General features: G+C 37.5%; 1 protein-coding gene across 1 annotated transcript; it reads right to left on the bottom strand.

Annotated features, from left to right (window-relative positions):
* On the bottom strand, positions 1 to 27,365 carry wdr43 (WD repeat domain 43). The gene is made up of 18 exons (XM_028442579.1): positions 27,124 to 27,365; positions 26,071 to 26,205; positions 18,872 to 18,993; positions 18,058 to 18,178; positions 13,679 to 13,797; positions 13,468 to 13,570; positions 12,943 to 13,007; positions 10,275 to 10,434; positions 10,070 to 10,156; positions 9,745 to 9,870; positions 7,666 to 7,815; positions 7,444 to 7,530; positions 7,292 to 7,323; positions 7,138 to 7,201; positions 3,332 to 3,445; positions 2,030 to 2,099; positions 1,190 to 1,248; positions 1 to 604 (listed from the first exon to the last, which is right to left on the bottom strand). The coding sequence occupies exons 1-18, from the start codon at positions 27,328 to 27,330 to the stop codon at positions 476 to 478; spliced, it is 1,950 nt and encodes a 649-aa protein (XP_028298380.1). The 5' UTR covers positions 27,331 to 27,365; the 3' UTR covers positions 1 to 475.
* Between the last annotated feature and the right edge of the window lie 256 nt (positions 27,366 to 27,621).

The raw sequence follows: 27,621 nt of genomic DNA, 5'->3' as shown, positions 1-27,621 counted from the left end.
GACTTTACAGGCATTCTTTTAATCCAGAGGATTTTTTTGGGGGGGGAAGCTGTAGCTGTAGCAGGAGAAAGGTCTGCAAAGGCTGGGCTGTACAAACACATTTACAGGTGCAGTCGTGTTACCATGGTGATGGTTGAGGGAGAGCGACACACGTTTAGCGACACACCTGCAGTTCACAGCATGACGACTCCTGCCCTCAATGAGAACCTGAAAGCTGCACATGGTCCATCACGGGAACAGGTTTGGAACGCACGCGACAGTGAAGGCGACGTGAGCACCTGGAACGTGGTGTTGGAGAAGAGCCGAGTCATACTAACTGGTGTTCATGGAAAGCGTCCTGGTGTTCCAATACATGTCCCTTCATTTTGTAAAACTTTATTCTGTTCTTTGATTAAAATTAAATGTGTGAAAATAAAATGTTGGTATATTTATATATTTATTTTTTAAAGTCCATTCTCTGATTTCGGTTTGTGTTTCATTCTTCTTCGCTCTCGTTTTCATGCTCCATGTCTTCCTCTCCATTGGCTTTAGGTTCTGTTTTATCAGAATCCTCCTCTGCTGATTCTCCCTCGTTCTGCTCCATCACCTCGTCTTCTTCCCAGTGCTGACACACAATCATCACACAGGTCACAAATTAGCAACAAAAGTACCAGAAAAACACAATGATGGTAAAAAGTAAGGATTTTCAAAGATTTGACCATTTTACCTCTCAAAGACATTGTGTGTTATTTAAATAAAGCTCATCTATTATGATGAATCAATACCACAATATTTATTTTATCCAAGATAAAAGTGAGAAAATGTATCGTGCAACAAAACGTCGCAAAAATGAATACGTTTGTTTTTATTTTCTATATAATAAAAAGTTGAAGTATGTCCACAGTCAACAACACATCAGTAGCGTAAACCTAACCTGTCATGTTTATTTTTCAAATGCAGATTTTGAGTGGGAGCGTAGAATGGGAAGTAATGAAATAAAACATGTACAGTAGCTGGGATATACACCTATTCAAGTTGGTTGAAACACGCCAATAACTAAGAAGAATTACAGATTACAGATACTTTTGTTATTGTGAGCTTATTATTGTATCGTAAACTCATCCCTATTATTTAACACTCATTGTTTGATGATACATCTGCTTTTTGTTCTATTGAGCAATGATTAGTTTCCTGCCTGTTTTAAACTTACATCAGAATCTTCTTTGGGTAAACCTTCATCAGCCGAGGCTTCGTCTTCATCTGACGACTCTAAAAGCACCAGCAGAGATAAAAGTCATCAGTGGAGGACGTCTTGAGTTCAAACATCAATTCTTCACTTTTTTTTTTAACATTTCACTCCATTATGAGTGAGTGAGGGAGGGTTGATACCATGGGCCAATCAGCACCATGAGGTGAATGTACAGAGGAAATGTGTGACAGTAAATAATCAGAGCTTTGTTGTTATTGTTTAATGCTGGAGTTCTACAGACACCCAACAGGAATCTGTATATGTGACGGAATGCAGGCACTGATCAGCACGGGGAAACAGGAATGGTCATGTGGTGCTAAGAACTCTACAATTATGATCACATTCGTAGCATTTACCTTAGCAAATGCTACACACTGTGACAAACCCTCTCCACTTAGGTTGAGTGTCACTAATCACACAGATTTGACATTGGTAAGTTGTCTAACATTGAGCAGGTGCAGTAGTTGACTTTGCTAACGCCAGACTATAGTGTGAGACCACTGGGGTTAGGGTTAAAAAAAAGTTATTCCAGCACCTATGAATCAATTTTTGAAAAACTTCAATGACTAAATATTTTCACTCAGCTAAACTAAAGTGATTTATTGCTGCAGTGGTTGTGATGAGCAGCAGTTTAGTTCAAAGAGCTAAAATGACCTGCAGGGACGTCCCAGGAGACGTGAAAGTGAACTGACACGAGGACAAATGCTGGTCGACGCTTCAACAGCATCACATTAACGTGACCATAGCACGCAGCTGTTTATTATTTACTTTAAGATGGAGGAGAAAACAGCGTTAGCTCACCTTCCTCATACACCAGCTTTGCTGTGTGGTCGATGTCAGACACTGTGTTGCTGCTGTTACTTGTTGCCACCTGGTGGATGAAAGAGAAAATGACATTATTTTAACACCATTTACACAGTAGACACTGATCTAAACAAAGACTCATCTATTCTCATGTTATTATATTAGAATAGATAACATATGAAATTTACTTGGGGGCTCGTTTATTAACCATTAGGGATGTCCGGATACAACTTTTAATTTCCGATATGATTCAGATATTGCAGCCTTGCATATCGGCCGATATTGATCCGACATTAGCATGAATCATACATACTTTTATTTTTTCTAATTCTTTAATCAAATAAAATAATTATTTATTTTGTAGTATGAAATGTTAAAAGCTTGATCAAGTGATGTCACTCAAACAAAAAACAATATTTAGCAACAGTAGGTATGAGAAAAACTGACTCATTTATTATTCATCAATGTTAACCTTAAACATAAAACATCTTCAGTATTCTACAATTTAATCAAATAAATACAAAATAAATTACAAGACCCTATAAGATCCAATAAGCCTTGGGGGAATGCTTAAAGTGGCCCACTATTTTTCTCCCGTTGGCTAGTGAATCACTTACAGCTGGCTGTGACAAACCCCTTCATGCACTACAAGCTGAAGACTGTGCACACCAAGCTGTACTATAGCCTTTCTCATATTAGCAGCATTGTCTCTTAACTCATTCAGTGCCACTTTTACATCATTTGCGTTTTTTCACAGAGATTACTAGAAAACACCCTGGCGGAGGTCCCACATCAATATCTGTGTGAAAGTCTGCATGTTTATGCTTTCGTCCATTTTAAGGCTCCTATTGAATACGCTCGGTTGGAGTCCAGGCAGCCATCATGGATTATGTGGTATATCGTACATGCGCAGAACGACGGGAATTAACTAAAAGGCGAATTAAGTGTTTATAAAAAAGAGGAATTATGTATTAATAATAAGGAATAAACCAGCTACCAAATTCGGATTTAAGTTTAATTTGGAATTAAATTAGCATTAGGAATTAAATGTTTACAAGGTCAGTATAAAGAGGAATGAACTTTTATTCTGCTTTAAAGAGGAATTAAAGCTCCCATGTAAACATGGCCACTGAGGTCGCATTGAAAAAGATCAGACCTGTATCTGATGCAGTACCACATATAAAAGTGACCTAAATCTGTTTTGAAAAAATCAGATTTGGGCCACATTTGCCTGCAGTGTGAACACAGCCTCACTCATGTTACGTATTGTGGGCCCCGCCCACAATGAGCAGCTCATACCTGTGTGGTGAGGAGGTACAGCTTCCCGTGCAGCTTCGTCAGTTTGTGGAACATTCTCACTCTGCTTTCGATCATGTGATAAAGGACTCCCAGCTGGCTGACCAGGTCAGGTAACTGTTGACATATAAATAGTTCCTTTTAATGATCAATAGAAAAAAACTCATGCATGAAACATTATTTTCCATTGTTTCTACCACTTCACTTTGATTTATATCACACAGTACAGTTCTCATTACTCCACCATAGCTCAGACTTACTGGCATTTATTTATCACATTTTGACATTACTAGTGTTGTGGTGATCAAGACCGGTCTTGGTCTCGAGACTAAATTTTAAAGGTCTCGGTCTTGTCTCGGACTCGGGATTTTCCGTCAAGACCGTTCGAGACCAGCACTAACTCCTGCTATTTTTATAAACTTTTTTATAATGTGATAATAACAATGAGAAGAACGGGATAAAACAATCCTTTATTCATTATTTAATCCACCCCGTATAATGACCACAACCTTCCTTAATGTGACTGAGTGACGTGTGTGACACACTCATACGTGTGGCTACGGTGTCAGTTTGGAGCGCAAGGGAGATATGAACTAATCACTGGTAAAAATCCCAGTAAAACTCCAGAAAACAATCACCATGAATAAATATTATCTCCCTGATAAAGACAGTAGCTCTAACAACTGGTAAAATGATAAACTGATGCTATTACAGCCTGTGATAAATAAATTCTTTAAAATTCCTACAATGTGAATTCCTGGATTTTTTTTTCCACATTCTGTCTCTCACAGTTGAAGTCTATCTATGATGAAAATTACAGACCTCTGTCATCATTTTAAGTGGGAGAACTTGCACAATTGGTGGCTGACTAAATACTTTTTTGCCTCACTGTATGATATGAACCGTATGCAAGCATTGACCAGAACCCGACAAAGCAAAAGTGGAACCTACAGGTCAGACAGACATTAGGTATTTACATCAGATGTAATATAATGCCTTAATTCTGTAAGGCGTTTTGAGTGTCTATGATAAAGCACTATATAAAATCCAATGCATTATTGTTACCATTATTATTGAAGGACCTATACCAAGCATGATTTAAAAAACAAACCAAAACAACTTTAACTTTACTATATTTGGCTTTCAGAGAGTTATACATTTAAATTTTGTAAAGCGCTATATAAAATTGATACAATATTATTAACATCGGTTCAGTGCAGGGGGAAACCAGCACATCAAACACACGTGCAGAGTGTGCCCGCGGTACCAGAGACAGTGGATCTGCTTAGATAATCCATGTATCAAATATAAGGATAATCCATGTTCTTGTGCAAAAAAAAAAGATTGATTCGATAGTGTAAGTTTGTGCTTCAAGCAAGCTTGTCTTAATTTGTTCCCTCTCTGCTCTGAGGAGAGCGCACTGCACTGACAGCTGAAGCACAACACACTTTTTTTGCAGCCAGAACTCACCTAAACATCTGTTGCTGGACATAAAATCATGTTTAGGCATTAAATAAATTATATTTGATATTTAATCTTTATCTCCTATATAAGTGTTTTGCTTTTTTTTTTTTTTTTAAACAGTATTGAAACTGGGGGGCGCTAGCGAGCAGGCAATGGAGTAACGTGTTTTGTCAACCTCTACTGACTCAGTTCATTTTTTAAAGAACTAAAGATACCTAAAATTGATCATGAAGTTGCTACAGATTTGGGAAGACCATTCTCCACAGCAGAAGTGATAAATGCCATAAATTCAATGCAAAATGGAAAGTCTCCAGGTCCTGATGAATTTCCAAGTGAATTTTACAAAAGGTTTGGTTCCCAGCTTGCCCCTGCTCTTCTCCCTGTGTTTGAGGAATCCTTTACCAACTCCTCACTTCCCCCTACGATGCGCCAGGCGGTTATCTCGTTAATCCACAAAAAGGATAAAAATCCCTTGGAGTGTGGTTCGTATCGCCCTATTTCCATTCTAAATGTGGACAGCGAGATTCTAGACAAGATACTGGTACATCGGTTAGAATTTATTCTTCCTTCTATTATTTCTGACGACCAAACAGGGTTCATCAAAAATCGCCACTTTTTTCAATATACGACGCCTATTTAATATCATCTATGACCCCACTCCATCCAACATCCCAGAGATAGTTTTATCCTTGTATGCTGAAAAAGCTTTTGACAGGGTGGAGTGGGATTATTTGTTCTATACCCTTAAACAATTCGACTTTGGCTCCAAATTTATTTCATGGATAAAAGTGTTATACTCCTCTCCAACAGCTGCTGTACGTAGCTGCTGTCTGCCTGTTTTCCACTGTTACGTGGCACCAGACAGGGATGTCCACTATCGCCCCTATTATTTGCTGTAGCAGTTGAACCACTAGCTGTTGCACTACGTGGTAGAGCTGATATGAAGGGGATATGGCGAAATGGTTCAGAACATAGGATATCCCTTTACACTGATGATATACTTTTATTCTTGTCTGAACCCTTGACTGGCTTACCGATCATACTGAACACATTGAACCCTGATATTTTGCCAAATTCTCCCAAAGTTAATTTATAAAAAAGTGAAATCATGCCACTTAATACTACTGCCAAATTGATTAATTTTGACACATGTAAATTTAAAAAACTGATATAGTTGCTATTTCATGACACTGCGGTAAATGGTAACACCATATTACTGCCTACGCCTATCATGTTCCTATTTTACTAGCCACTAATACCTTTAAATAATCGTAGACATGTAACCATTATGTAATATTTTTTACGAAGCTCCACTTTGCGATTTTGAACTGTTCACAACCCACACACCAAATCTGTGACACTTAAAAACCTGTTACATTTTTGACTGTTTTCTTTTCTAAAGATGAGTCATTTAATATTGACTTATGAAGTGCAATAGTATGTAAGTCCACTAAGGCACTGACTACATCTGACATCTGTTTTTATCTGTGTGTGTTTGAAGAATGGCAAGTAAATCAGATTTTAGATGGAGCTCATTTCCGAAGAGAGCTCCAGAACGTGCTGAGGGCACCTCACATGATCCACGCGGGTTATCTGGTGTCCGCTGGCACCATGCTGGTGACCCCTGCACTACAGCACACTGTTCAAGAGTGAAGCAACATTTACACCAGTCATGTTTCTGCATGAAGCGGAGGGTTCAGCAGGTGCTCCGTCAGCATCATTATTCTAAAAAGCAAAGCCATACTTTCGACTTCATTCCATTCAGACTCTGCATGGGAAATTGCCAACTATTCCACTCATTCAGTCACAAGGAAGCATTTAGGTACTGAAACATGGTGAAAGACAGTGATTAGTGTGAAGTAAGGGTGTAACATTTGGCGATTTCTCAATATTTCACAGCACAATTATGTATCGATCCAAAAAATGTCCAAAACTATTTTTTTTAATCATGTTTTTTTTACAAAAAAACTGCAGCTTGATTTGGCATGTCACAAATTATCGGTTAAATCTGTTAAAAAGTGACCGATGTTTTCCTGTGCTTTTAAGACGCAGCAGCAATCTCTCCATGTGCTCCTTTCTTTCACACACAGACCGGTAGCACGGCCCAGGCTCCAGGCTCTGTTCAGGCTTATGTAAACAATAAACTTAAGTATGAAGTTCATTAGAAGTAAATTCTGATCTGATTTTAACACCCACTCATGCATGGCCCCCCTCACTGCTTCACGTCTGCCTTTGACGCATTTTAATGATGTTTTTTTTTATCTGTATTCGGCTTTTCAAAGGTGACAGCAACTCAAAGGGTTTCTACAGCGCTGTCTCATTAAGTTCGCTCGGCAGGGACTCACCGATACCAGGTATGATGTATGGTGCATCAGCACAGCCTTGAGCCACCTCACCATGAGAACTGCCCTGTGGGAAAGAAATTCATTCAGACTGTAAAGCAGAGGAGGCAGAGGAGCATGTCATTAAAGCAGGCCTTCAAATGACCCTCATACTTACGTGAAAGGATGTCCTTGAAGCCTGTTGGTGAGCTAGAAAAAGAAAACAACAACTAAACTGTTTATATTTACTCGACTTGTCCACGTCTAGCAAAAATAAATGAAATACACCAATTAAAAATAAAATTCCGCTGCCCCTAAAACTGAACTCACTTCATTGACCAATGGCAACACAGCCGAGAGGGGTAACCGGGCAACCGTTTTCCTTACGACCATTTCTTTTCGCGTTTGGAAAACTTCCTGTAAGAGTTAAACAAACTTCAATAAATCCTAAATCTGGAGATAATGTCAAAGTTTTAGATGCTTGGCTCAACAATACAGGCTTGATAATCACAGTATCTACAATTTACAACCGCTCGTTGATGGAGGACTTACATTAAGGATGTTGGCGTCATTGCTCTCCAGACCCTGAACCAGCAGCACAGCAAAGTTATCTGTCTGCAGTGAGGCTGTGCCTTTAGGAGCTCCTTTAGCTGTGGAGGCTGTAGATAAGTTGATTTCACAGAGACGTTCCTCTATTGACATCTGCAGGGAAAAAAGATTTCTGGATAAGCAGAAGTCGTCTTTTTTTTTTTCATATTGACTGACTGCTGGTTCCAAAGCTTAATGATGTGTGTGAGGTACAACCCAATTAGAGACTGAATATTCAACACTTCCTTTGAGGAAGTCTAAAGGAGAAAGTGCAGAGGGAATGTCAGTATTTGTTTAATTGGCTACATTTTCTCCTCAAAAAAACATTTTGGTTTAGAATAAAATTCTACATATGTTTTTATGCAGCAACGTGTCGAAGTTGTCAAAGTCATTAATACGTCAACGTTAATTGTGTGTGTGTGTGTGTGGGGGGGGGGTATTACTATACTACTGCAGGCTCTACATCTTACCTCATTTAAATTTGAAAATCACGTCTTTTGAATAAAATGTTATTTCTTGTCTCTACAGTGTCTGTGATTATCTATTAGATGCCACACCAGCCTGTCATTGCCCAATCTTGGAAGCTAAGCAGGTCTGGGCCTGGTTACTAATTGGATGGGAGACCACTATGAATTTGAGGTGCCACAGTGGGGGACAGTTGTTCCAGTGGTATGTCATTGTGTCCTTGGGCATGACACTTCACACACATTGCCTAGTATGTAGCGTGTGAGTGTTGGTGGTCAGAGGGGCCGATGGCGCACTATGGCAGCCTCGCTTCTGTCAGTCTTCCCCAGGGCAGCTGTAGCTACAATAGTAGCTTACCACCATTAAGTGTGTAGTGAAAGAATAATGCCATAATTCTGTAAAGCGTTTTGAGTGTCTATGATAAAGCACTATATAAAATCCAATGTTACCATTATTATTGAAGAACCTATACCAAGCATGATTTAAAAAAACAACAAACCAAAACAACTTTAACTTCACTGTATTTGGTTTTCAGAGAGTTATACATTTAAATTTTTTGCACGCCACGTGATCCCCCTACGCAGTGAAAAATTCTTGATGAGAACCTTGTTTACTATAGACATTCCACGATCTAGAGATCTGTTCCCATTAAACATCCACAAGTTAATGTTTTATTTTAATATACTACAGCGATCTCAGACTCAACTTAAAAATAATTAAATTAAAATCAGTTTAATACTACTTGCAGTAATAATACGTGTAACATTAGTAGTCACATTACTAATTACTTAATTAATTAAATTATTTAATCAATTAATTTAATTTAAAAATTAATTAAACAATTAATTATTTAAACAAATAATTAATTAAACAATTAATTAAACTGGGCTGTAAGCCTTTATTCGTCATGTATATATGTTGTTACACATATATATTGAAATTTGTCCTCTGCAATTTAACTCATCTCTGGGGAGCAGTCTGCAGCCATTTTACGGAGCCTGGGGAGCAGTTCGGCGTTAAGAGACTTGCTCAACATCTCACAGTGATGGCCCAGGTGAGGCTTGAACCGGGAACCCTCTGATTACAAGGCCAGCGTCCTTAACCATCATTTTTGAAGTTAGGTCTCTGAGATGGCTGTAGTATATTAAAATAAATGTGCATGGTTGGGATTGAATTGTGCTTAAACTGATTTGCTACTGTGACTATTCATGTTTATATACATTCTGTTTCCTCTTTACAGACAAAGTAGTGTTGAAGATTTTTCAAATGAAAAACCACAAGCGGATATTTTGAAAATACTTTTCTTGTGCAAAGATCTGCAAAGCAGTGTTTAAATAAATGTTCTATAAAGGTGAAATGTTAAGAGATAGTTTGAGATCCTTATTGTATGGATAGTAGCATTGATCAAGTAATGTTAAATAATCGTTACCAGAAAACTTAATAGTTAGATTTATCGTTTAGGACAGGTCTATTGGAATCATTTCTGTGAGTAATGATTAACTGTTGTATAAACGGTGTCATCAGGTCATCTGGGGTCAAAGCTGAAAGCAGATGGTGTAGCGTGTTATCAACTCTCACCTCTTTGGTGGCCGTCTGTTTTTTCCGTTTTTCTGACCCCTGGGAGGTTCCCTTAACCGGTGCTTGATGACCAGGAAGCCCAGGCACCAACACTCTGCACTTGGTGTCGACAATGGGGGTTTTTACCTGAAAGAGGAAAAGTCCTGCTTCATCTACTGAAGAAAACCACATTTATTTTAAACAGGACTTTATGGAGCCTGTCAGAGTGGATGACAGGCTCCATAATAGGGAACGTGAGCTGGGGTTAGACCGTCGTGAGACAGGTTAGTTTTACCCTACTGATGAAGTGTTGTTGCAATAGTAAAGCTATTTCCAAGGTCGTTACCTTGGAAACGGTGGTATCCATGGAAAGGGATAAGCTGGTTTGAACATCTCGGGTCAAACAAACATGTCTTTCTGCAGTATTGATCTCCTGTTAAAAAAAAAAAAAAAACTTTATCATAAGCTGCAGGTAAATATAGCATACCCTAAAAAAAAAAAAATTTTGTCCCAAAAGGAATTAACCAACGAACCAGGCCTTTTGTACTCACCACTTTCTCCATCATGGGCTGTAAGTGGTTCCCATAAGCAAGCACGACGGTCCGAGGATCAGTTGTTAGAGCCGCTGCCAGCAGAGGAATGGGCATCGGGGACTCTTTTGTATCAGACATCAGCACAGTGCATGAGGGCGACAGAGGCTTTTTACACGGCCTAAAGGAAGAGATGGAACACTTTCAGCCTTTGTTTAAACTTTATTGTTCCAAAATATACCAGTTGACATTGATTATCCTGAGAATCAGTGAGCACAGGATAAGCATTTTTATTATTATTATTTAAAGACTATCACTTGGTGCTATTTAAACATTTTTATACCAGTACTTACACTTGAGTGGTACTTTTTTAAATATGAATTTTAATAAATCAAATGTAAGTAGGGATGTAACGAATAATCGTTAAGCAGTTAAAAATCGATTCATAGGTATCACGGTTCATATCGATACTCTGAAAATTGAATCAAAGTACTTTTTTTAAAACAGCAGAGGGCGCTGTCTATTTATCCTTCTCTTGTCCAGAAGCGTAGGCGGAATTGCCTACTACTATTAAACATGTTCATAAATGATTCCTTACCCCTTTAGCACCGAAAGAATATCTGTAATATTACGTGAATATCTGTAAAAATCACGTTTTTCTATTAGCTCTGTCTGCTCGCTAGCAAACAGAGCTAATAGCATCTCTTCTTCACTGCTAGAATAGCTACCAACCGACCACTGGGTTACCAGCGCCCTCTGCTGGTCCAAACAAATATCTGATGTAAATATAGTACAATGACTGTTTTTTTTAAAGTCAAATTGTTAAGGCACAAAATACATTTTCAGTTGCACTTTTAAAAAGAAAATTATTATGCAGTTTTGCATTGTTTACTATAGAACCAGAATTTAAATTGATAGGCTTCTTCATTTGTATTATTCCTTAATTTCATTCGGGATTTATTTTTAGTTAAATTGCATTGTTTTGAATAGTTTATCAAGGGATTCTTTTGACAATGAAAATTAAAAGGAAAATAGTACAATATTTTCCAAAAAATAAAGGAAAGTTTTTAGTTATTTGTCTAGAGTCCCATCTTGTAAAATAAATTGTGAGGGAATCGTATCTTGAATCGTATCGCGAGCTAAGTGAATCGTTACATCCCTAAATGTAAGGAATAACAAAAGTTACATTACAGTCTATGTGTGAATTGTATTTAGTCACACCACAAGTGTGATTTTAGGACATTCAAATTATTGCAGCATTATCTCAATACTTCAGTGTCCATTAAAAATATTGATGGGGCTTAATGATACATTTCAATTTTGTTTAAAATACAAAAATGTGATTTAGTCAACAGTCCTGCTCAAATCGAATATAAAATGAGGTGGACGAGTGAGGCTGGAAAAGAGCAAGTTTGCGGTGTGAAAAAGAGAAAATGAAATAGTTAACTGACGATACGATATACAGTAGGGCTCACGATACGAAATAATATAAATTAAATAAATTCCCATGAAAAAACTATTTGACTGTAAAAGTGAAAGACCATGTGTGGGAGTATTTTGCTTCACAGATAAAACATAAAAACAAATTAACAATCCATTTTTAAATTATTTTTCATCTGTGTAACAAAACTTTCTAAATCTGTAGTCTTAGGGCTTTAATACTTCGACCTTTCCATTCATTAACTCCTCTTTCAGTACTGCACCAATATTTTGGCCTGTGTTTGGTTCAAATGTGGCTGATGTTTAGAGCACATAGCTTTTCATTTCCTAATCATCGTCTGCATGGTCTGAGCTCTAACTGTTCTGTAGCTTTGAGCAGCATGTCTGTAGTTATAGCTACTCAGCCTTCTCCATCCATTCTTATTTCTTACAGACCAAGTGAAGTATTGATGAAGGTCAGAGGATCTCTGTGAAACGTGCTGCTGTGTAGGGATTCATGTGTGGACACATGAATTTGAACACCTCACTGTTTTCACTAAATGCTCCATCTCAATCCCTGCTTAGAAGAAGCTTTAGTGCTCAGATGTGTTGAAATAAGGCTGCTCTGTCGACACGGTCAATTCCAGACAAGCACGCGCTGACCGCGGTGTTTGCTCGCTCACATTTTTATCACTACACACAACCAAATCATGAGTTGAATAGCAACGACGGAGAATTAATCTTGTAAACACTTCGGTGTCAGAGCTACTACGGCAAGCAAGAAAGACAAATGTCATTGTGCCGTTTTGCTTTGTTTACTGGATTTTAGTTTTTTTTTTTTAAATATCGGTGAACATTCCTAAATGGCACTTTTCCCACAACCATTGTCCCAGTGCTTTTATCAGGGAGTTAACCTGAAGTGTGCAGTTTTGGCCCCTGTAAAGTGAAAAGGAGTTAAACAGGAGTTTACGCTGCAACTGCACACTATAGTCAAAGGCAAAAAAAGTCAACCTTAAGATTTGACTGCTGCTCAAGTATTCATGTGTTTCACTAAATGCTATGGGGAAGTTTGAACATCACTTCCAGCCTTAAGTTTACATAGAAACTGTCACCTGTTCATTAAAAAAGCTGTGAATGTAAATTACTGCAGCAATGCGGGTATCATCAGCATACAAAAAGCGTGACAAGAACTCTCCAGGAAGGTCTTTATTTCTTTTAATAATAAAGTTACTCTTTGACATTGTGTGTGCGTACATTTGTTTTGACTTACCCATTTAAAAAGTGCTCAAAGAAATGCAGCTGTCCGTCCTTACACACGACTGCCAGCCTCACCGCCTGCACAGAGGAAATGTTAAAACAGTTTAGCAACAAAATATTAGGGCTGTAGTCAACCAAGGCAATATTTGGTCGACCAAGACTATGGCAGTCAACATTTAAATAAATATGCCCCCGACCCCCTTAATTGTGGGGTGGCGTTGCCGGAGTGATTTCTAGCCACAAGTTTTAGTTTTCTTTTTTTTAAGCCGACTACTTTTTTTTCTCGGGACATTACTGCAAATTACTTTTGCCTTTAAAGTAAGGCAGCAACAAAGCTTTAACTGTAGTTCACAAAACTTGGCCGTCAACGGGTTATCATTTTGAAAATGTTCTCCTACAACATTATCACACAATCCCCCTACACTGTGAAAAATTCCTGGTGAGAACCCTGACATCACTAACTTCCAATTCTGTGAGCTTGATAAAAGTATAACTCTTGACAAAGTCTTCAACACTTTTCAAACAAAACCGTTCTGACCTCTTCTTTGCTGTTGGATGTTATGATGTCGATGTGTCGAGGCTCATCTGTCAGAGTAAAAGACACCAGCGAGTTTTTGTCCTTCCCGTCTTCCCGCACTTGCCTTAAAAAAAAATGGTGTCAAGTTAGTTGCATGACTGATGGTCGGCATCAATAACAATTATCAGACAGATAAACATCACGATTGAACAAAAGCAGTTTTAACACTCACCACACGCTGAGGAGTCGATCGTGTGCTGCACCTGACAGGAAGTAGAGGCTGTTGCTGTCTGGAGGTCGCGTGGTGGCGAAGCACAGGGTTGTCACAGCTGTGGAGTGGCCAGTGAATTTCTGTGAACATGAGACAGAATGGAGTCATTGCTGACAAATAAAAAGATAACAACTTTCATACTTTATTAAAAAAAACAGCATCAGGTTTGGTGACGTCTGTCATCATTGTACAACTTTTTTGTGAATGACAGTCAGATTATTCCAAGGCAAGGTAAGTGCATTGTATAACGCATTTCATACACAAGGCAACTCAATGTCCTTTACATGATAAAACATTAAATTGTTTAAAATCAATAAGAACATTTAAAATCATCAGTAAAATGAATTAAAATCTTCAACAAACACATTACATCAACAACATGACCAAAAATCTCTCTCAATCATATGCAGTAAAGAAAAAAGTGCCTTTAACTTTGATTTAAAAATGTTCAGATTAGATGCTGACTTCAGCTCTGCTGGCAGTTTGTTCCACTTCTTTGCAGCATAACAACTAAACGCAGCATCACCATGTTTACTGTGAGCTCTGGGCTCCACTATCTGACCTGTGTCCATAGATCTGAGAGACCTGCTGGGTTCATACCTGACTAACATCTCACTGATGTATTCTGGACCAAACCCATTCACAGATTTATACACCAGCAGCAGAACTTTAAAGTCTATTCTGAGGCTGACTGGGAGCCAGTGTAAAGACTTTAAAACTGGACTAATGTGTTCTGACCTCTTTGTTCTGGTTAAGACCAGAGCTGCAGCGTTCTGAACCAGCTGTAGCTGTTTGATGCTCTTTTGGGGGATTCCTGTCAGAAGACCATTACAATAGTCCAGTCTACTGGAGATAAAAGCATGGACCAGTTTCTCCTGATCTTTCTGAGTCATTAAACCTTTCACTCTGGAGATGTTCTTTAGGTGGTAGAAGGCTGTTTTTGTGATAGATTTGATCTGACTGCTGAATGTAAGATCTGAGTCAATCAGAACACCAAGGTTTTTGACTCAAGATACTTGCTGACAGCAGTCCTCTTTTCCTTGTTACCAAAGACAATCACCTCCATCTTGTCATGGTTTAGTTGAAGGAGGTTTTCACTCAAGCAGTTCACTTTTTCTAAACAGTCAACACTTCTATGGGACCACAGTCATCTGGGTTCAGTGATAGATATGGTTGTGTCATCTGCGTAGCTCTTACAGTTCTGTAAAATGTATCCTAAAGGAAGCATATATAGGCTAAGCAGAAAGGATCCAAGAACAGAGCCCTGAGGAACCCCGCATGTCATTGGTAATCTGTCAGATTGAAAGTATCCAATGCTTACAAAATAACTTTGCTCCTCCAAGTAGGACTTAAACCATTGCATTACTTTTCCATTTTGTCCAACCCATGTTTGCAATCTGTGCAACAAAATTGTATGATCTACAGTGTAAAATGCAGCACTTCGATCCAATAGAATGAGAACAGATACTGGTGAGGTACCTATTTGTGATTTTTAGTTAACTGCCCTGTAAGCATTAAAAAAAAAAATCACAAATTCACTGACAATATGTGCAGTAGTGTAAATATTTCAATCATTTATCTATAAAGCAAGGAATATGTCTGTGTGTGTGTCTCAAATATCTCCGTGGTTCTGGGACAAACAGAGCTCAGACTTTCTAAATGGCTGCCCTAACACCTCGCTCCAATTTGATGACGCGTTCTCACTTTGATGACAAATTTGATGCGGCACTGAGCTGGAGAAGCCGCGCCTCCAGGAAGCTCTCCGTCTTGATTGACATGTAAACAGACACGCCCAAGAAAGTGAGCATTTTAGCATCCTTCGCGCAGTGCTATGTATGCATTTTCTATGGTCTATGTATGAACCAGCGAACAGCCAGCCCCCACACTCTGTCTCATGTTTATAAAGCAGCATGAGCTCAGCTACAGAGTGGGTGGGATGAGGGCGGGCCGTCCTCTGGCCCTACGTCACCGTGCGGAGAGGAGGAAGTCAGTGTCCCATCTATAAACACGCCCACTCATGAATATGCTTAAGTAGGCCACAAATCGGCTTGTCTGTGTAGAGTTGCTCAAAAAGTGACTTTTCAGAGGCTAAAACTCTGGAAAACAGTTTTGGAAAATAAACCTCAAATACTATGTTTTTGGGGTTCTTAGAACAAATGGAGATGGGTGAAAAATAGCATGATATGGGACCTTAAAGTGTTAAGTAAATTTTATAGAACAGCAAGGGAATATTTTAACCCTCTGGGGCTGACGCCGGCGCGTCCTGATCACATGATCGTTTTGAAGAGCCAGTAGCGGAAAAGCCGTGCTGAAAGTGCGGATGTCAAACTACAAACCAGTCTTTAAATCATGTTGATGGGCCAAAAACAAGTGGAGTTATGAGGGAAAATGTGAGCGTGTTTTTCTGTGACATTTTCTTGAGCTATCACTGCAGGCTCCGTGCAGGAAGAGCGCGTCTAAAACGAAAGCGAAAGTGCTGAGCAGCAAGAAAGAACCACGCTGTAACGTCACATTATAGCTTTTTCCTATTGGTTGAGAAGAATGCCATTGTCCAATCATAATGTCCACATATAGCTGGAATTTCGTTAAAAATGATTGTGACTTTTATAGTAAAAAAAAAAAAAACTTTACTTTTTCCCCACTCAAATTTGAGTTTTTATAGTGGTTTTAGATCCACTGTGCTAAAAGAAAATACTTCACATTCACATTTGGGAGGTTGTCCTGAAAAAACTATACCAAACAAGCAAGGTTTATGGATTTCCTTATATGAAATATAAAAGTAAAATCAAACGCAACAAAAAACAGCAAAAACGCCTTAGGCCCCAGAGGGTTAAAAGGTTTTATTTTACTTTGAAGCAAAACAAAAGTCATACACATTCCTATGAATGGTGTATATTATTGTATGATATAAAATAAACAAGACTTAGTAAAATACATAAAAAATAAAAACACTTCCAAAGGACAAGCGTTTAATCCTGGCTGCCCATGGACAAACAAGGGAAATATTCATTCAAAAATAAAAAAAAATGCATTACTTTCCATATATAAACCTGTAATAAACTTAAACTGGCGATTTATTTGGTAATGTGGATCCAGCGTATTTAAAAAATGATGAAGCGCACATTGCTAAGCACCGAAAACGGCTGCAATGTAAACAATATTGAGAGTAATGCACTGTTTTCTCTTCTTTGTCATTAGACTGGACAATGAAAATGAAATGTTCCCACAGCGCTGACTGCTCCCTTGCAGCCGTAGCTGCTCCTCACTGCTAACCATGCTAAAAGTAAATACCATTGAAGTAAGCCTCGCCAAACTTTAGCGCATTGTGATAATCTTAAGGCAGGCATACACTATGCAATTTTGGCCCCATTATGAGCCAATTTTCGACTTGTGTGTGTATTTCTTGGGATTGTGCGAGTCTCTGCTAGATCGTGTGTCGTAAATTAATTAATTAATTAATTAATCGTGAGGTATACATGGGGTCACAAGAAGGGATTAACACCTCACGACCAGCACCCAATCAGCAATCGTAATTTCTGTGAAAACGTACCTGCACATTTTAGTGAAAAAGCAGAAAAGGTTTTGAAAAATAAAACTGATATCGATAATAAATTGTGTGGAAAAATATCACGATATATCGCCATATCGTCACACTCCTATCGCGAACACCGTAGGATGCTTCAGAGTTTTTCTTCTAATTTGTACATTGCATTTCCATAAACAAGACCCCGACATGTCACGTATGAACGTACAGCGTGAGCAGTCCGATCGTGTCAGAGTGTTGGTCCGTATAGTGTAAGAACATGCATTATGAGCGTTGAGTACAACAATAAAAAAAATAAAAAAATCGCATTGTATCCCAGCCTTTATTAACTCACATGGCAGGAAATCTTAATCCCTGCGAGCTGACTCTAAGGCACACAGGTATAGAAAAACAATGCCCAAAGCTTGTACGCTAAACCGTAAAAACCGTGGTTTACAAGTCATATTGAACCGTGGATGCCGTACCGAACAGTTCAATATATTATTGAGAATTTCTTCTGTTTCAACCGAACATTTTTCAGGTTCTAAACAAATTTTTAGCTTTAAGAAAAACATTTAGTTGTGGTGCTTCTATTCATTTTTAGTTTAAAGTAAAACGTCAAGTTATTCAGGCATCCCTCCTTGTGAAAAATAGTGTTTAAATAGGCGAGCACCAACATGATGAGCTTCCACAGCACCAGACCAAACCAGATATGTGAACCCCGTCAATTAAACTGAATAAACGACTTTTGGCCAACTTTGTAAAATGGAGGAATATGTTTTTTAATGAACCAATAAACAAATTAAGTAGAACTCACCCTGTAAATCTCCTTTGTGTTTAAGTCCCACATCTTGATTATTTGTCCAGCTGACAGCAGCAGCTTCCCATCAGGACTCACACACACACTGGTCACTGCAGCGCGGTCAGCCTTCCACTTACTGTCCCAGAAACATGGAATAAAGAATGTCAAATAGGAAAACATTTGTTCTTATCATTCCTCAGACCTCACTTTACTTGTGTAAACTTTTCTGTGGACAAAAAGAAAAGTGAACATCAGCAGGTTTGAGTCAGTGTAAGGGAGGGCGCTACAGAAAAACATTCATATCGTGATTTCTTTGTTTGTAAAATCACAATCATGATTTTATCATTATTCTTTAATTTACATTACACAGTTTAGCTTGCAATTCACCAGTAGAGCAAACCAAATTATTTATGCATAGCCCTAAATGAAAAAAAATATATTAAAAAATCATTTAATTTAGGGTACTTTCAGAACATTTTTTTTTTGGTAAATTAATGCGAGCAATTTAGCAAACTTGCTTTGAGTAGATTTAACATTCTACAAAAAGGTTGACATGCAAAAGTTGCAAAATAAAATTTTGCTTAAAAGTGATGGAGCAAGTGTGTAGCTTAACAGTGGTTCAATATTAACCCTATTTAGTGTTATTTTGCCACAGAATAATATTTTTGTTTAAAGATAAGCCTAAAACCATCATGGCTGCAATCTTTATAAACCAGGATTAAAAACGAATAACATAACTGATAAACCAAGACAAGAATCACAACCTCACCTACCAATATCATTTATTGGAAGGAAAAACAGAAATGAGTAGATTGAGGTCAACACTAACCTGCGAGCCTTCCCCGTCTGCAGGTCCCACTCTACAATGTTAGTGTCGTCTGAGCCACTGTACAATAAACTGTCTAAAGGATGCCACTGGACGCAGTTCACTCCACCGCTGTGGCCTTCATCCTGAAATGGAGAAAAGCACACAATGCTATAGGGCTGGACAGTTTTGACAAAAAACCTAAATGCGATTTTTCTGACAGATATTGCAATTCGATTAACAATTTTTTTTTTTTTTTTTTTTTTTTAAATATTCCATACATGCATATACGTTTTATTTTTTCCCAAATTCCATGTTTTCCACATCAATTTTTTAAAATTAAATTTTTTCAGAAAATATTCATTTTTAACTCCTGTGATGAAACAAATTAAATCAAATAAAACCATAATTAAACAAATTTATTTAAAAAATAAAGTAAGATACAATTAAAAGGAAGATACAAGTTGTACTGACAGATTATTCCAACTGCTCATTGTGAATTATTGATGTCATATAAATACGTATGAGAGCAGCATTGTCACAATTTCCCTTCAGGGATCAATGTTTTACTGAATCTGAGCAGGTTTATTTATTAAATTTTGATCAACTTAATTTAAATTAACCAAATTTTAAATGACATCATTCCATACCATAAAGATTAAACAAAAACAAATGGATATAAGGATGCATCAGTTATTTCATTACTCGGGGCCAGAATATTTTAAAGGGGATTTAAAGGAGTTCAACAGCAGGTAAATCCCTACAACATTTGTTCTGTTTGGAAGAGACAAAACGTATCGTTAGCCTCTCTGGTAACTAGCCTGATGCTAGTGTGTGTGTGCACTGCGCACAGATGTTTGAGGGCGTTTGTCTGCTCTGCACAAGTGTTTGTTTGCGTGTGCATGCGCGTTTGTGTGATTTGTGTGTGCGCGTGTATGTTTGTGTGTGAGAATAGACCATCTTAAGTCAATCTCCTGCAGTATTTCCTATATCAAGCACCTACAGCAGTACATGCAGCTAAATCAATGCTAAAAAGTCAGTGTCAGACCTGTTGCTGTGAAATAACCTGGAACTAAACATGTAACAACCCTGGAACAAACTGTCAGTGGGATGTGCATATACTTTTTAATTTAAATGTTCACCTGCACTACTGCACTATTATCCTATTATTATCTTGTTATATTATCCTATTTAGTTTTGCACATATTAGTCTTCACCTACTGTTTATATTTTTTCTAGTTGATTATTATTTAAAGTTTACATTTTTAGAGAGATCACAGTTCACCAAGTCAAATTCATCATGTGTATAACATACATTACATGGCCATTAAAGTTGATTCTGATCTGCAGACCTCACACACTTTATTTAGTAAGCAGCTAATACTTTACATGCTCTGCACCTGCAATGCCAACAAAAATTAAGTTGTCATACTTTTCATCAAGAAAAACATACATTTATATCTGTGAAACTAAATTAGGAGATTAAACATTAAAAGTGCAGTTCCTCAAAGCACATTACTGGCCTTACTTTACAGCATTGTAGCACTTATTTTCTATTTGTTAACATGCCTGTTGGGTATTTTAAGATGAGGCACTATTCATTTTTATATTCGACATTTTCATTTAATATAATTTAATCATGCACTAAAGTCTAAAGTGAATTTTCTTTTAATTTATTGCTTGATTGATCAAACTACGTTACAGAAGTGTTCTGTTTAGGGTAGAATGTTAAAATAAGGTGAATAAAATAAAAAAGGGACATCCTGGAGTTGTTTTTTGCTCTTCTTTATCTTTTTATCTTTATTATAGAAGTATCGGATCGGGACTCGGTATCGGCCAATTTCAAAATCAAAAGATTCGGAGGCAAAAAAACCTGATCGGGACATCCCTACCCCCTAACTAACCTTAGTTAGGACCGTGGCTCAGGTGGTAGAGGGTCGTCTTCTGATCGAAAGGTTGGGGGTTCGATCCCAGTACCTGGCTATGTGTCGAAGTGTCCTTGGGCAAGACACTGAACCCTAAGTTGCTCCCAGTGGTCGACTAGCGCCTTGCATGGCAGTCCTGTCCCACTGGTGTGTGAATGTGAGAGTGATTGGGTGAATGAGCTGATATGTAAAGCGCTTTGAGACTGCTTCAGTGTGGTGATAAAGCACTATATAAATCAAGTCCATTTTTTAACTAACCTTAGTTCACCACTTTAATTTTTTAAATTCCGTTTTTGTAAGAAATATTTATAATTTTTTAAAGGAAATTAGTTTTTAACTCCTGTGAGGAAACAAAATAAATACTAATAATTAAACAAAAATGTATGTCAAAAATAAAGTAAGATACAATTAAAAGGTAGATAAGTTATAGTGAGATGGATTATTCCAACTCCTTGTTAATTATTTATGCCATAAAGATGTATGAGAACAGCATTAATGTCACCTGATTTCCTCTCAGGGATCAATGGTTTACTGAATCTGATCAGCGTTATTAAGTTTTAAACAACTAGTTTAAATTAACCTAATTTAAATGATCCTATCTTCGGTAGCTCTGATGAGATGTCTGATGAGATGTCAATTTATTTTGTAAACCAGAAGTTCCCACTGTTGTACTTGAGGTAGCTTGCTGACTGTGAATGTGTACAAAAGGCTGGAATTAAAAGAACTAAGACATCACGTACTGAGTAGGAATGTGCGACATTTTATAGTTTATGGTTTATTGTCAAAAACATTGTCAGCGGCAAGAATTTGTCATCCCTCAATATAAACCATAAAGTCCCATGTCTGAAATTAGCGAGGGCCACGGGCCATTTGCCCCTCAATTTAGCCAAGAATGCCCCCCAAAAAAATGCATTCCTCCGTCATGTCCACCCAAAGTTCCACAAACACCGGGACAGAGATGAACCCGCAGCATCGATCATGAACTGGAAACTCAACTAAAGCTAAATATGCTAAGCTAAACCCACCGACACACAGACTGAGCTAAGTGCTAACGCTAACCACTCCATATAAGGAATAATAGACCAAGTAAAAAGAACACGTCTAACTGTCATAAAGTATAATAATACTAATAGTAATCCACATGCACAAATATATTTCATAAAATATCAGCTCATGAGCTGTTTGAGTCAGCAGCTATTGTAGCCTTTTTAAATGTGTTGATGTATTCCGATTTATTTGTGTTTGTAAGGAACCTGTTAACACTAAGTTGTGAATTTTTTTTCTTCGTAGTTTTTATTTATCGTTATCGTGATAAATACTAGAAATTATCAGGATACATTTTTTCTGTCAATATCGCCCATCCCTAGTACTGAGTTATTCTAAGTTAGCAGACAACAGTTTGAACACTGAGCAGGGGAAGATGATTAAAACTGATCATGTTCTCACAGAGCACCGCTGCGCTACACAAAAAACGGCGGAGCTTCACAGGCAGAGCAAAGTATCCTCCTGTATTTAGGAGTCAGTGATTATTTGCGTTGCTTTTTAGAGGGTATATAACAGTGACTACAAGTAACACACGCACGCACACACACATACAGACAGTGCTGTAATGATGGCCTTCTGAGGACTGTCCCTTTATGGGCCGCATGGGTACGTAAGGTCAGAGTTGGGTCAGACCTGCTTTCTTCCAGGGTTGTACTGAGCGCATGGACGGAGCTTTATGTTACTTTTCTGTTACCGTCCCGTTTGAAACGACAAACAATGTTTGAGCTTCCCCTGCATACAATAAACGTGCAGTGTGACTCGGGGTGTGAAGAAAAAAAGAAAAATGAAAAAAAAAACGTGATTTTTTGGGTGTTGTTTTTAAATTTAATTTTTATATAAAAAACTTTTTTTTATTTCAATATTTTTGTATATTTGTGCAATATTTCAGTGGTGTTACAATGCTTTCAATGTGTTGCAATGGTTATTTGATGCACTTGATTTTATGATGGCAGTGAGTAATGCCTGTAATATTTATGTATGAAGTTATTTTATTTTCATAATAATAATACATTTTATTTGTATAGCGCTTTTACAGTGCTCAAAGACTTTACAGGGATAAACAATAAGTTAAAATACAGAGGCATAGACTTAAGTAAAAACACAATGAAATAAACAATATGTAGACTACAAGATAAATTGGCTATACATTAAAAGCAGTTTGTTCAGATCAGTGTTTATACTGACACAATAGGATATTATTTTTTTTTTATTTTTGTGCATTGTCAATAACTCAGGGTGATTTATCCTTAATGTTCTCACTTACAGTTGTTACAATGCTGTCATTATGTTGTCATGGTTACTTTGAGACTTCGACACAGTAGTTTCAGTGAAAAGAAACTTGTTGCACTTTATTTTATGATGGTAGTGTTTAACACTGCATTTTCTTTTTTTAGTGAAAATGTGCAAAAACACTAATAATAAATAATAAAAAGGATGTTTTGAAGTAAACAGTTGTGACTCAATTTGTCCTCTGAATGATCAATATCTTCTGAACATATACAGCAACTTGATTTTTCATCGCTACATTTAATTTTGATAATAACTGAGTAGAATACAGTGATATATCGCGATAATATCAAATCGTGACCCACGTATCGTGATACGAATTGTATTGCAACATCCTTGCAAATACTCACCTTTAAGTGTGATGGTAACAAATAGAGCAAAAAATTGATTCGGCGATATATCGCAATATTACGTCACACGATTCACTGATCAATTTTAAACGATTTTTTTTTTCATTAAAAAAAATAAATATATATATATATGTTATTTTTTTCGATTACTTTTATTTAACCAGGAAAGTCTTTTCCACTGCAGGAGACATTGTAACTGCACAAAGAAGTGCTGAAACCTGGGCATGTTGACCTGCTTGTGTTTTTTTCAATAAAATCTAAAAAGAAAGTACTAACTTTATGCATTTATTTGTTGTTCTAGTCATATACCACAGTTAAGATGCACTAATGGTTTAAAAGCCACAGGTAGATTGTTATTTATTTTTTTATTTGAAGCTGTTGGCACATGGCATGTTAAAGCCAATGTTTTGAGTGTAAAATATGCCAATAAAATATATTTCATATAATGTTCTCATGAAGGTGAACACACTTACAGATTAGTTGTTTCTTAAGTCATAATATTTTTTTTTAATCACTATAATCACCTCATACTTTAATATCAGGATATATCGTATCGTATGTATCGGGCTACGAATTGTATCGTCAAATGCCAGGCAATACACACCCCTAGTAACGAGTTGTTTTGAGTCCTGTTTATAACGTTATCAACATGCAGAGACCTCTGCATCTCTACAGAACACACACTCATCCACTCGCTCACAGTGACATTGTGAAGCCAAACCATTTCCAAATGATCTAACATTCCTTTTTTAACTAAGGCCTGTGCTATATCTTCTATATATACATATAATATATCGATATTTATTAAAAACTCGATATATCGCCCAGCCTTATGATGAAGATGAAAAAAAAAAAACCTCAGCATCTAAGGCTAGGTTATCGCAGGAGTGAAAACGTCAATATCAATGGATTAAGGTTAATCTTTCAGCATTACAATGCTAGATATTAAAAACGATTACTGCTCAATTTTACTACTCCCATCACACATCTGATGACCTAATAGAGTAGTGGTTCTCACACTTTTTTTTGGCTCAAGTCCCCCTTTCTCTAATTTCTTGTTCTATAGAGAGGTTTAGGCGGTATCCAATGATACTGTCAAAACTCCTCCCTGTTTTACCGCGGTATATGGTATTACCGTAACTAATTAAAAAATATGACGTAAGGCTCAGAGTGCTTCACACCAAACGTGACTGTGTCTGTCTACGGAGTTGAGTGACAGGAGAGAGAGAGAGAGAGAGAGAGAGAGAGAGAAAGGGCTGATCGCTTCTTTTCCTTCTTCTCCGGCCTTTTACAGCACTTATCGCCCATCCCTACTGTTAATGATATGAACTAAAAAAATATCCCAATAACAATTTCCAACTTAAAGTGTAAACAGGTTCCTTACAAACAAATACATTCGAATACATCAGGGGTGGCCAATCCTGGTCCTCAAGAGCCACTATCCAGCATGATTTAGATGCTTCCCTCTTCCAACACACCTGATTGAAATGACCAGGATCGCTATCAGGCTTCTGCAGAGCTTGATGATGAGTTCATCATTTGAATTAGGTGACACATTTAAAAAGGATACAATAGCTGCTGACTCAAAGAGCTCATATTTTATGGAATATATTAGTGCATGTGGGTCACTCGATTAGTGTTACTGTATGTAATTCATTCATTTCCTCACTTAAAATTAATTTTTTTAAAAAAAAAAAAAGGCACATGAGAAGCACAAATAATTTAATTAGTGTTTTTACTGTTGCTGAATCTTGTTTCATTTATCTGATAATGAGATACATAAAGTTATGGTTAGTAAACAACTTTCTGATTTCCTATAATTCAACCAGATTAAGCTGATAATTTAATCATTCAATATATTTCAGTGTAAAAATCTCAATAGTGTGACAGTTAGCTTTTATCCTTCCATACAAGTGTTAAATGTGACCATAAACAAATCGATGGCTCTCTGTAGTTTTATAACAGTAAGACGTGTTCTTTTTACTTGGTCTACTCCTTATATGGAGTGGTTAGCGTTAGCTGCAGGTTCATCCCTGTCCCCGTGTTTGTAGAACTTTGGGTGGATCTGACGGAGGAGCTTGAATGAATTGGATGGTTATCTGGCATTAACCAAGTAGCGGTCAATGATGTATCGCAGCACGGCACCTTCAAGTAGACTGAGCCGAGCACCTCACACAGACAGCGGTGTGTGCGGGGGCGGTGGACACCGTGAAGCTTCCGTAAACAGTGTTCCGCTCCAGAGAATAATAAGTTGTTGACAACAAACGGGCAGTTTTGGCCCATGAAACACTTTTTTTGCGGCATTCTTGGCTAACTTAAGGAACAAATGGCTTAAGGCCCTAGCTAATTTCCGACATAGGAATTTATGGTTTATATCGTGGGATGACATTCTTACTGGTGAGAATGTTTTTGACGATAAATCATAAACGCTAAAATATCGCACATTCCTAGTTGCTAGTATTCCCTGTAAAATCAGAGTGGAGTAAACACTTCTATGCATCCGTCTCTGTGAATCAGGCCGACAGTATGATCTTATATAAAATGATCAGGGGTAGCAGCTTTAATCAGTGGGACAATAATGAACATTGAGTGATATCCAGAGGGGATGAGGACTCACCAAAGTACAGTGCAGTGACCCTTTGACTGTACTGTAGATGAGCACAGTACCAGCTGCTGTTCCCATCGCCAGCAGGTCTGCCTTTTTCTCCACACCCACTGTCTCTGATTTCCTCTTCTTCCTCTGAGGTCCCTCCTGAAAATACATCAATAAAACACATTAAAACAAGAGCTTTGCATTGAAAAGGAATGAAAGTAATTAAAATATCAGTTTTTATATAAACTATCTGTAATTGGTCATGTTTTTACTAATTTACCAGCTCTGAACAAACCAAATCAAGCACTTTAAGAATGGAAAATGTGCTGTGGGGTCTGAATATAACCATTAAACTTAATATCTAATATTTACGTTGATAAACAATTTTAGGATGTCCAATGTATTCCACTAATTATTAATTGCAACAACAACAGGACAATCTTTTGTTAAATCCACCTATCAATTTGCCAATACAATTACATAATATTAAAAGATTAGTTCAGCACTAAACGTTCACCCTGTCCCTCAATCCAAATACTAAATGTACATCTTTTACCTTTAAGAAAATGTATTACTTGAAAAGGTAACAATAAACTGTCACATCTAAAATATTAACACTGATAACCAACTCTTGAGTAATTAATTATTATTATTATATTAAAACACGTTAGTAAATGACACTTGAACCCTCACTTGCTAAAGCAATGCATTTAAAAGCAGCTTTGTGGAGCAGCATTCCTTCACTAACTATATAGAATAACAATAAGTAGTAATGACGGATTCCAGAATGATCGAACTAAAGTTAAGTTAAAAGTGTAGTGATTGTGGCCTTTGTTTTCTCAGCACATGTGGGACGAGCATGTGCGCTCGTACGTAGCAGCTGAGAGCATTCATGCTAACGTGGCTCGCAAGCTAATCAAATCCGATTAAACAACATTTTTACAAAACATCTGTAAAATGGTTGAAGCTGTGTTAGTTTCTTTTGTGAAGTCAGAAACCATTTAAACTGGGTATGTGATAGAGAACAGCTAACTGTATTCCCAGGCCTTTGCTATAGCTTTAGCTAGCAGCGCATACCTTGACTGTCCGGCATGGTCCCCAAGCTATGCACATACATGTGGCACTCAGATGAGCAGAAGGCACGTATTCTTGATGGAGAGTTTTACTGTCTGTGTTCCAAACGCGTAGTTTACCATCCTGGGCGCACAGCGCTAAATATTGTCGGGCTTTGGGCGAAAAAACGCAGGGTAAATGCAGCGAGGTGCTGCCACCGTCGACCGCCATTACTGAAGCGAGGACTGAGTGAGCGTGCGTCGTGGTTTACACCAACCACGTGTGGCGCGATGTCCGGACATGCGCAGTGTGAGCGGCGTCCGTAAGAAAGATTCATACTGAGTTTTTTTTTTCTTTCATTTGTCCTTTTTTCTTTTTTCATACTATCAGAGAACACTGAAATGTTACAAAGAAGATTCTTATTTAGTGAAGCCGGAAAAATTGGGCTGCTTTCGAATAGTCCCTCTTATCTACTTTCCTATCCTGTGTATTGTATAATCAATAGTATAATCTATAATAAAT

The sequence above is a fragment of the Gouania willdenowi genome, unplaced genomic scaffold (assembly GCF_900634775.1).
Source record: "Gouania willdenowi unplaced genomic scaffold, fGouWil2.1 scaffold_55_arrow_ctg1, whole genome shotgun sequence".
NCBI classification, from domain to species: Eukaryota; Metazoa; Chordata; class Actinopteri; order Blenniiformes; family Gobiesocidae; genus Gouania; species Gouania willdenowi.
The sequence above is the reverse complement of the archived record's forward strand: the minus strand, read 5'-3'. Positions and strand labels throughout refer to the sequence as shown.

Coding starts and splice junctions, on each gene's coding strand:
- wdr43 (XM_028442579.1), bottom strand. CDS start 27,330: ATGGCGGTCGACGGTGGCAGCACCTCGCTGCATTTACCCTGCGTTTTT. Junction 7,531..7,665: donor ATGACGCCAACATCCTTAAT/GTAAGTCCTCCA, acceptor TAACTCTTACAG/GAAGTTTTCCAAACGCGAAA. Junction 3,446..7,137: donor ATACATCATACCTGGTATCG/GTGAGTCCCTGC, acceptor ATATGTCAACAG/TTACCTGACCTGGTCAGCCA.